The sequence below is a fragment of the Candoia aspera genome, chromosome 4 (genome assembly GCF_035149785.1).
Source record: "Candoia aspera isolate rCanAsp1 chromosome 4, rCanAsp1.hap2, whole genome shotgun sequence".
In the NCBI taxonomy this organism is placed as follows: Eukaryota; Metazoa; Chordata; class Lepidosauria; order Squamata; family Boidae; genus Candoia; species Candoia aspera.
The window spans coordinates 103,829,201-103,840,631 of record NC_086156.1 but is presented as its reverse complement, the minus strand read 5'-3'; the positions used below and the strand labels follow the sequence as shown (position 1 = coordinate 103,840,631).

The 11,431-nt window shown below is 44.8% G+C and overlaps 1 protein-coding gene across 1 annotated transcript; it reads right to left on the bottom strand.

Moving 5' to 3' along the window:
* Positions 1-2,752: 2,752 nt before the first annotated feature.
* LOC134497420 (olfactory receptor 10C1-like) lies at positions 2,753-3,694 on the bottom strand. Its single transcript, XM_063303078.1, has one exon. It carries the CDS (start codon positions 3,692-3,694, stop codon positions 2,753-2,755), a length of 942 nt encoding a protein of 313 aa, XP_063159148.1.
* Between the last annotated feature and the right edge of the window lie 7,737 nt (positions 3,695-11,431).

Below are 11,431 nucleotides of genomic sequence, written 5' to 3'. Positions count from 1 at the left end.
AATAAAAATAATTTTGTAAGCTTAAATCTCACCTGAGGATCAGGTGGCTTACAGCTGAGATCCTCTGTCTTTACACATAAAATGCATGTTGCTGTCTGTATGATCAGGAAATCTTTTTCAACTAATTTCTCCTCATTCTCTCAGTGTGTTCATTTGTGTGCTATACAGATTACATTTTAAAATTCATTGTGATTTTGTCTGTATTTTATTGTTTGTCCAATTCTTTAACATTTGGAGCTCCTGTGGTCCTCAGAGGTAGCAGTCAGCTTCTCCCACTAGAGAAGGAACGCTCTCCTTGAAGGAGTGGACATTGGAAAAACACATGGTATTCAAACACGCCACCTCTCTTACCTGCCTCTGTAAAAATGAGAACACAGGACAGCTTCTCTCTTCACCTATAAACTTCCTTTCCTTTATATAAAAACTAATAGCTGATCTTTTGGAAATGTCCTTAATACCAGCTTATCATTCTGTCTACACACTTTGAAAGGGGACCTGAAAAATGTGACGTCCCTTTGACAATTAGCTCATAATGTTCTTACACCTGGTGCTCTCGGGTGGCACCAGGGATGCCGGTTGAGGCCATCCTATCTCATGGACCAATAGAATTTCAAGCAAAATTGTACGTTTCAGTGAGAAAAGGATAAATAATCTTCAGTGAATATAATGCCTTAAGAGAACATGTTCATTATCATTCCTGTCACAGTGGGGGGGGGGGGTGTCTAAACCCTACAAGACAGACACTCAGGTTCCTTAGCAAATCCATCTTCACATCCAAACGTTTCACCAAAACAAATCACAAGCAGAGACCTCAAGAGATTCCGTAAGAGTCAGATGTGGAACAAGTTTCCTCTTGGCTGAATTGGTGCTGCTGGAGTGGTGAGGAAATAGCTGAGGTATAAATACGCAAAAACTGGACAAGTGTGAAAGAGAGATGCCTGCGTTTAAATACGGTGATTTATTTTGTGAAATTAAAAATTAAGGGGTACATCTAATACATTATTTCCAAGGAACAAAGAACCACTGCATCAGTGTTTTAATGGAAGATGATGATCAGGTCAAGTCCAGGATTCCAAAATAAATCAATCAATGAAGAATTACTTACTAAGCAGATCTAGCAGAAGAATCTGGACTTTCCTCAAAGCTCTGCAGCCCGAAATTGGCAAGAGTCAGGGATACAAATTCACCAATTATAATTTCATCTGAAGGATCGGATGGATTGGAAGAACTTTGCCTCCTCCAAGGATTGTTCGGGTTCAGACATCTGCTGGAAGGATCACTCAGCCCTCCTATGACCACAATTACATGAAGAGCTAAGCCCCAACCCAACCGTGCCATGCTGATAGTCAGCCCTCACCTGCAACATCTGTCTCGGCAGAAGATTTGGGAAAAAGAAGGACAGAACTGTGGTGCCATCCAGTGCAGCTCATGGGTGGGTGGGAAAAGACCTTTGAACAAGGTTTTTATAGACTGAGCACAATTTAGCAGACTTGAAGTGAGCTCTGGAGACCACGATTTTCTAGCTATCAGCTAGTTCTGAAATTTGTTCCACTAAGCACAGTAATTGTAGTAATTATAGGGCACAGAAGCAGTTTTGGTAAAGAAAGCAATCTCCGTATAAGCCATAGGGGATGCTGATGTTAGTCCCACAGAGGAGAGAAATAGAAATTTATAATTTACTATAATTCAGTGGCCTCCCAGTTCCAAATGTCTCTGGGCAGCTTATGCTTAAAACAAAGTAAAAGAGAGAGAGAGAGAGAGAAAGAGAAATCATCAGCATCTAGAAGGCAAGCTCCCTAGAACAAACAAAATGTCCCACAGAAGCTCAACCACCATCTTGCCCCAAGGCCTGGGAGAATACCCAAGTCTTTGGTGATTTTTCTGAATGGCATCTGGGCAGGAGTCATGGAGATCTCTGGTAGGTTGCTGTTCCAGAGGAGAGGCACCACAGCAGGTAAGGCATGTTTCCTAAGTCCTGAAGAACCACACTGTTTAATGGAAGGGACCCAAAGCACACCCACATTGCCCAGTCTCTGCGGAGGTCTCATTGCAGTCCCTCAAATAGCCAGGACATCTGCCATGAAGGTCTTTATCAGTGGTATTCAGCACCTTGAATTGCACCTGGAAGCCAACTGGTACAATGTATTTGCTATCCAGTTTACACAATAAATACCTCCTGACAAATTTACAAGTTCTCCTTGTACTTCCATTGAGCCAGATAAGAAGTAAGAACTAAGAGAAGAAAATTGTAGAACAGAAAAAAAGTTTATCAGGATCTATTAATAAAGGACGTCCCTGGCCAGGAACAGACAGATCACACAAAGGGGCCAGACTGGTTAACGGGCAGGAAAGCACACTCATGGTTGGTAGAATCGGGGCTTCTGCTAACCTGAGGAAACAGAGTGGGTCCAAAGTCTCAGCCTCCTTGCCTCTGACCTTGGTCCCTCTAGCCCTCACGCTGCCCTCTTCTCCCTTTCAGCCACATTTTCTCCTAATTGTCTGAGTTCTATGGTAGACTTCCTTCTGAGGGAATGGCCAGTGAATCCTTTACTTGCATTCTAGCAGGATATTCAACTTAGGTTTTCTGCAGGGCTTCTCCCATTGTTTTCCATACCTCTGTCTCCAACTGTGGGTTATTCCACAGTTAGGCATAACATCTGCCACTGGCATCTCCTAGAATTCATTCCACTGCCTAAATATGTGCATAATAACTGTAATCTGATGAAGAGGTGAAAGAGGTATAATTGGATTATTACCTAAGGAAGACCTGTTTCCTTACTGCTGATTTCATGAAAGCAGCTTTAATCTCTTTATTCCTCAAGCTGTAAATGATGGGGTTCAAGCTTGGGGTCACTACTATGTACAGCACTGCAAGGAATCTGTTACTGTCCATGGAATATGCTGAGTTGGGACGAATGTAGGTAAAAATGCCAGTTCCATAGAAAATGCAGACCACAGTGAGATGTGAGGAACACGTGGAAAATGCTTTGCGCCTGTTCTTGGCCACTGGCATCCTGAAAATAGTGGAGATGATGAGGATGTAGGAAAAAAGGATGAGCAGAAAGGGTACCAGGATAACTAGAACTGCCATTGTGGCAATGGCCACTTCATTTTTGTAGGTATTGGTGGAAGCCAGTCTCAGAACAGGCAAAACATCACAGAAGAAGTGGCTGATTCTATTTGACCCACAGAAGGGAAGAGTCAATATTGAAATGGATTGGCCCAAACCTATGAAAACCCCAATGGCCCATGAGGCAGCAGCAAGCTTAGTACATTCCCTGTAGTTCATGATATAGGGATATTGCAAGGGTTTGCAAATGGCAACATAGCGGTCATAAGCCATGACACAAAGAAGACAACAATCAGTGCTACCAAAGAGAATGAAGAAACACATTTGACATCCACAGCCCCAAAAAGATATAGTCTGGTTCTCTGATAATAAATTCATTAGCAAATTTGGGCCGATGGTCGAGGTGTAGCCGATTTCCAGAAAGGACAAGTTCCAGAGGAAGAAGTACATTGGAGTATGAAGGGTAGGATTGAGAATGATGAGGATCAAAATCAGGCTGTTGCCCATCAAGGCCATGAAGTAGAATGTCAGAACGAGGCAAAAGAGAAGTTCTTGCAGAGTCTGGAAATCGGAGAAGCCCAGCAGGGCAATCTCAGTGAAGCAGGTGCCATTGTCTTTTTTCATGGTACCACCCAGATAGGACCTTGGGAACACAAGAGAAGTATGAAATAAGAAATTAAATAATTCTTTTAAGCATTTTTTTAAAAAATAAATCAGCTTGTCATACTTCGCAACCTATATCCTAATTCTTTCATGTTTACTCAGAAGTGGTAAATTGAATCAAGTGATTAGTTGGTTCAAGTAGTAAACTGGATGACTGCAATGTTAGTTTAATGTTGTCTGCATTCCGTGTATAATTCCATCATCTTAGTGAATCATGCAAGCACTGTAGGATACTTTCTCACAATTCATTTTTAGCATTTTCAATTCTGTTTAAGACACAGGTTTGATTGCGTGTGCTGCCCGCTTATGATTTCTTTCTTCATCATTTCAGGGATTCTGTCCAGAATAGGAAGTCTATAAGAATAAAGTCCAATTTTAAAGTATTGTCTTGGAATAACACCCTTTTCATACCTGAAATTATGCACGTATGTTTTAACTCAGAATTCTGAAATGCTAATGTAATGGGAGGATTGCCAGAAAAGGGAACTGGGTCATACTGAAGGCAGCTCAGTTTCCCATTAAATGTGACTTCTGCCTATTGTTTACCATCTACAGTGAGCCATTCCTGTTAGGTAAAAAAGGTCCCTTTCCATCCAAGGCAGAATATCAACTTGTGCAGAAATTTCAGGCATGATCTCTTCAAGGATCAAAAGAATCAAATATTAACCATAAGCAAAAAGCTGACAATAAAACTCTCTTAATGTTCCCCTAAATATCACTTAAAATTAAAATTCCTTTTCATGAAGTTCCAGAATGGGAGGTACCAACCCAACAATCATGACCTTTAGCAAATTATGAGGTATTGATCTTACTTTGCAAAGGGTTTTCTGACGATTTCAGATCGATGGGCTATTGCTTCTTAAGGAACTCTGAAAGTGCTGTATTATTCACTGGCAATTTGAGGGCTTCAATGCCCCTGCCATACCTAAGTCTTCACGCAGTCTCTCCTCTGGAAAAAAAAAAAATGATACTATGTAGGGTTCTTACATCAGCCGACATCAAGGACTCTGAAGGAGTCACTGGATTCCTAGAGGGTCTGAAACTCCAGAGAAACTAGAGGACTTTTTCTCTAACAAGATCTCATGACAGAAGCCCAAGGATTCATCCTGGGGATTTGGTAAATGAACACCAGAGGACAATCTAGACCTGGGGAAAGCTGCCCAGAGTCACTTGCTGAGATGGGCAGCTATAGAAATCAAATAATTAATAGATAGATAGATGATAGATAGATAGATAGATAGATAGATAGATAGATAGATAGATAGATAGATAGATAGATAGATAAATTCCTTACAGCAGAATTAGCAAACCCAGTCCCCTCAGAAGCTGGATATTTTCGGGTCCAGTTTCTATGATTCTCTGACCGTTCACCATGATTATTTGTCTTACAGGAATCGGAGAGCCAAGCCAGTTTGGTGTAGTGGTTAAGGCACCAGGCTAGAAATGGGGAGATGGTGAGTTCTAGTCCCATCTTAGTCACAAAGCCAGCTGGGTGACTTTGGGCCAGTCACTCTCTCTCAGCTCTAGGAAGGAGACAATGGCAAACTGCTTCCCAAATCTTATCAAGAAAACTTCAGGGACTTGTCCAGGCAGTCGCCAGGAGTCAGCACTGACGCAAAGACACCCCCAAAAGTCCAAAAGATAATACCTTCGGTGATATCGTTGATATTGCTCCTGCACTTCCTGCCATGGTGATCAATAACCACATGGGAGATATAGCATTTGCCCAGAGCACCATTTTAATATGTCTCCTCCTCTTCCCTGAACTCAGAAATGCCTGTTAAGTTCAGATCCATTCATATTTCTTCCCTACTCATTGATACCCACACTGTTTGAATCTCAAAGTGCACGCTTTGCTCGTCATAATTAAACTACGCCTTTTGTTGGGTTTAACACAAGTCCATCACCAAAACCCTGAATGACTGGGCAGGCCTTGATCTGGAGCTTCTAGCAATCAGTCTTGGCCTTGCAATCTTGAGAGTGCATGAACAGCTCTTCTAGTGGCGGCAGATTTGTTACGTTATTCCAAGTCAGGTGGTACAGAGCAGATCCCAGCAGAAGGAACATTTGTTGACATTACACATTCATCTAAACTTTAAAGGCTGCCTATCTAGCTGTGCTGTTCAGACTGAGCACCAGACAGGTTCTCCAAGAACAATCTTTATTAGATAACTGTTTACAGTAATGAAGTGCTTGATATGCTATTCTTGGTTAAGCAAGCCCAACTGGGCCAACTGGAGGCAAAGTGCATTGGCACTTTGCTGGGCAGCCCTGATCAAAAGCAGACCCAGGGCTTATATACCCTCGTCCTACTACATTGCAAAGACAAGACAAAGAACAAGGCAGACACGTGGAAATTACAGCATGAGGTTGGAATGTTTTTGATAAAGCCATCGGTGCAACCTTATTGATCCCTTCCCAGTAGGTCAGCATGGCAGCCATACCGTCTCTGAGATATGGTCGGTGAATAAAAACCATTTGCCTTACCAGGCCACAGGTTCCTGGCTGATTTTTCTCTCTGTCACCACTCTGGGTCACTTCAGCTTGCTGTGAATGTTTTCCAGCAAGGGCACCTTAAGTTGAGGTGGAATTGGAATTAGGGTCAAGGAAACAACAAAGAACTAAAGCCCTTTCATCAGGCAATTGTCTATTGCAAGTAAGCTATCTGTTGCAAGTGTGGTATGTGGGGAAGAGCCGAACGGGCAGATAAGAAACAAGAATGTATGTGTATTCTGTAGCAACTAGGTGAGAAAAGATAAGGAACGGGGAGGAAGCTCACCAGCTCCTCCAGGCTTGTTTCACACGGCTTGCTTTTAAAGTTATATCATATATCTCTAAGTTGACACTTAGTCTATGCTGTATAATCACCCAATGGGGGGGTATAAAAGAAGTAGGACCCCGTACCTTCGGGGTTCAGAATTTGAAGCATGAGCTTGTCTGAACCTATGCGCATATTAAACTCTTTTCCTGAATGAAGACCCGAGCGTCCTAGTCTTCATTTCTACAACAATTTTGGCACCCCAGATGGGACTGCTCGAGGGCGATTTTTCGCTGGAACGGGAGGAACCCCAAGGCGTGGAGCCACCGCCTGGAGTCGATGCCTAGGCGCCGCAGGAGAGTTCTCCTGAAGGTCTCGACCGAGTCGACGGTTCGGTCCTGGGGATACCTCCTCCCGATTCCAAGAACCCTTCATGACAAGGAAAAGAGAGGTCTGAATGGAGAGCCGGCCGGCGTGGTGCAAATGATAGGCTGAGTGAACGTGGAACCAAGATAACTGAGGCAAGTATATACTTAAACTAAGGGGTACCTATCCTGCTTGAGGATAGAAGAGGTGCCTATCCTGCTTGAGGATAGAAGAGGTGCCTATCCCGCTTGAGGATAGAAGAGGGGGCCCGTACACCCCCCTGGACTCGGGCCGGCGTGCCTAATGAAGTCCATGTAGGTTGTGTGGGAGGTTAAACAGTCGCAGTTCCTGGTGGCAGCCGTTGAGAGTCCGGTGCCACAGGTCGGCTGTAGTGTGTGCAGAACCCAGGGAGGGCACACTAATAGAAACAGATAGGGCCGGCGTGCCCAAGTCTGTGTAGGTTGTGTGGGTGGTTAAACAATCGCAGTTCCTGGTGGTAGCCGTTGAGAGTCCGGTGCCACAGGTCGGCTGTAGTGTGTAAGGAACCCAGGGAGGGAACCCTAGGAGAAAAACATAGGTCCGAGAAACCCTTTTTCACGCAAATACCGTCATCCCTAGTCTTTAAAGACAGCCAGCGATTGCTGGGAGACTGGACGGGAAGTTAGTGGTCTTTAAAGAGAGCCAGCGTCTGCTGGGAGACCAGTTCCAAAGGGCGGTGAAGTTTGCAGAGAAGAAGGGGGGTGACTGGATTGCCCCGAACCTAAGGTTGTAGAAGAAAATAGAAGAAAATGGGGGGGAGGAAGTGGCACCTCCGACACCCCACTGAAGTGTATGGTGAGAAACTTTTCTGATACTTTTGGGTGGAGATTATGGAGATCCCCTGGCTGACCCAGACACTGAAGATTTTTTTGTAGAAATGAGTGGCCCACCTTCGGGGTCGGCTGGCCAGAAGAGGGGACATTCAATTCTAATGTAATTAGTAAAGTCCATCAGAAGGTGACCAAAGATGGACATTGGGATCAGTTTCAGTGCATAGATCAGTGGCGATTCGCTGTAAAGCGGAGACCCACATGGCTGGTTCAATGTGTTAGGTTGAGGTCGGACTTTAAAATTAGCCAGCGCCTGCTGGGAGGCCGGCCCGGTTTTACCCCCTCGACAGTCAGAGGCTTAAAATTGCTGAAAAGCAAATCCAGCGAGGCTGGAGTGCTCTACCTTGGGGGGGGTAAAAACAATAAGAAGGTCAAGAGAGGGCTGTACTGATCAGGGATCAGGGTAAGGGAAGGCAGTAATCAATATGGGCAACAATAAAAGTTCCAAAAGGAAGGTTTCCCTTCCAGAATTACCTAGAAACATACCTAAGGAGAGTCCGCTTGGACTCTTGTTGAGAAATTGGGAAAAGGAACCTTATAAGAAAATGGTAAACAATGGCAATTGGAAAAAAAAAAAAAAAACGGGGTGGAAGTGCCTAGGGGAGTGCCGGATGAGGTCAGGGCTAGAGGCTAAATTTTGGCAGGATTTGAATCCTTTCTGTTTTGGTGGGTGATGGTCAACGGGGATGTGGATTCGATCAACTACATCTATTGTGGCCAACAGGGGTTCATGAACTGTACCGGAGATGTTGTGAAGGGTATTGCAGAATGGTTGGATGCCACTAGTGGGGTGGCCTGGGAGAGTGGAATGGCATTGGATGTGCTGTTGGCAGAGAAAGGGGGAGTCTGTATGGTGCTGGGGGGGAGCTGTTGTGCCTTTATTCCGGGCAGCATAGCCCCCGACGGAACTGTTGCTCGGGCCTTGCAGGGTCTGGCTGCACTGTCTGGGGAGTTGATACTCAAGGATATCTAGAGGCAAGAAACATTTTACAACAATTCGAGTTACAAATTGAACAAACTGATAAAGATTAAAAGGGGGGAATTGTAAGGTATAGAAAAATACAATTTGTAAATAAGGAAGATCTATATATATATATCCATATAAAGCAATATCATATAGATCTTGGTTGGGGGAGATTTTAAGGTGTAAATACTAATATTAGCTAATAGCAAAGGACCAGGGGAAGTGGCACGTATGCCCAACAGCTGATCCTCTTAGGATTGAAATCTTTAAGAACTCACCACCAGGAACCGGGGAAGTTTTACTGCATCCCACTGCTGGGTCACCCCCGGAAGCTGACCCTCTACGCACTGGAGAAGCTGTGGATAATCGTCACCCTGGTGACTCTGGTGGGGGGAATGAGGGGAATTAAGGGGAACACTTTTTGCATTTCAAATTTTGGTAGATGGGAGTGTGTGGAAAATCTAATCTGTCAAATTGTTGCATTGAAATAGATGAAAGTGGAAAAGTGGTACAAGAAATCACAGATAGGATGGTGAAACTAGCCCACGTATCTGTACAGACCTGGAAGGGACTGCATTTGGGAGACGTTTTTGGGGAATGGTTCCCAAAGCTACCAGGACTCCAGGCTATCGTAGCCCTAATTGGATTGATCGCTGTGGGGTGTGTGATACTGCCCTGTGCGATCACCAACAGTATCTCACTATTGGCAAAAAGGAGGCTACCTCACAAGTCCTGGCCATGTGGGAATATCAGTCTATCCCCAATGATAACCTTAGTGAAAGTAATCTGCCCTGAAAAGGCTGAATACTTTCAAAGGGGGGAATGAGGTGGAATTGGAATTAGGGTCAAGGAAACAACAAAGAACTAAAGCCCTTTCATCAGGCAATTGTCTATTGCAAGTAAGCTATCTGTTGCAAGTGTGGTATGTGGGGAAGAGCCGAACGGGCAGATAAGAAACAAGAATGTATGTGTATTCTGTAGCAACTAGGTGAGAAAAGATAAGGAACGGGGAGGAAGCTCACCAGCTCCTCCAGGCTTGTTTCACACGGCTTGCTTTTAAAGTTATATCATATATCTCTAAGTTGACACTTAGTCTATGCTGTATAATCACCCAATGGGGGGGTATAAAAGAAGTAGGACCCCGTACCTTCGGGGTTCAGAATTTGAAGCATGAGCTTGTCTGAACCTATGCGCATATTAAACTCTTTTCCTGAATGAAGACCCGAGCGTCCTAGTCTTCATTTCTACAACAAAGTGGTTCACATGTATTGGGGTGCATCACATAGACTTGGTACTGAATGCAGTTCACATGTGTGGGGGGGATAACTTTTACCACCACACCCTGAAGTTGAAAGTATTTAATCCCCAACAGCAGAAGTCCCCAATTCAGGAGATGATATTATTGATAGCCACGTATGCAGTATCCCCACCCTTTATCTGATTGTCTCATCTGGGCCAGCTTCGGCTGTGGAAAAAGAAGAAAAAATTCTAAAGGCAGCCCCTCAACAGCAGTGGGCCAAAACGCCCCTTTTTGCTGCACTCCTGGGTGGGGCTGAGCTAACTTTGTGTTCAAAACAGGAAAAAAGCCTCAGCAGTCGCTTTGCAGAGCTGCTGGGTGGGGCTGAGATAAAGAGCTGCTGAGCTTAGCTTAGCTTAGCTTAGCTTAGCTTAGCTTAGTTTAGCTTAGTTTAGCTTAGCTTAGCTTAGCTTAGCTTAGCTTAGTTTAGCTTAGCTCAGCCCCGCCCAGCAGCTCTTTGCAACACCCAGCCCAGCCTGGCCCAGCAGCAAAGGTCAGCTGGAGCGGCAAAGTGCAGAGCGCCAGGGACTCGGAGTGCAGGGTGGAAGGGCAACTGCTGCTGGGGCTGGGCTGGGGCAACTGTGGCTTCACAGGGCATGGCAAGCAGCCTCAGAGCCACGTGGTTCTGGGGCTGCTTGCTGCCCTGCAAGGCGGGGTGCAGGGCAACCAAAAGGGCAGAGATATGGGGAAGATAGGTGGGGGGAGAGTTGGAGGCAGTCCCCTACCTTATTGAGAATCAGGGCTGGGAAGAACTCAGGTGCTTGGCTAAGGACCAGTAAAATTCGCTTAACAACAGCAAGGGGAATTGCCAGGATTGCCGTCACTAAGTGATGCAGTCACCTGACACCTTACTTTACAGCCACATCGTTTAGCGATGGAAATTCCAGTCCCAAGTACTGTCATTAAGGGAGGACCAGCTGTTATGCTTTCTGGGTGTCTGCAGAGTGATTTCTGGGGATAGCTCATCCATGACAATGATGGTAATTCAAGGTCACCAGAGTGAAGTGGAAAGCGCTGACTGAGAAGGCCTTCTACTTCCCTGCTAAGGAGTTTCTCAAGATGACCAGTGGAACTAAATGGATGCTACAGTGATAAACACCAAGGCTGCCAAGGTCACATTCATGCAGAGAAGAAGGATATGCGTCTCAGGATGGTTGTTCTGCAAGTAGAAGCTGCTCATAAGTGAAATGGTTTATTCCCTTGGGTCTCCAAAAATATAACACCAACAATGCTGCACTGCTAGGGAAGCTATGGTGAGGCCTGAGAAACAGGAAGCTTGAAGTTCATAATGACCTTGTAGTAGAGTAGTTTGCTGATGAGCAAGTTATGATGTTAAAAGTTAGCACGCATCACAAGGAAAATCACCGTACGATGGAGAGAGAAATATACCTGGTTTTTTTCACAGAGTAAATGCTTTTCCTTCTTCATTTCCTGGTTGCTGGAG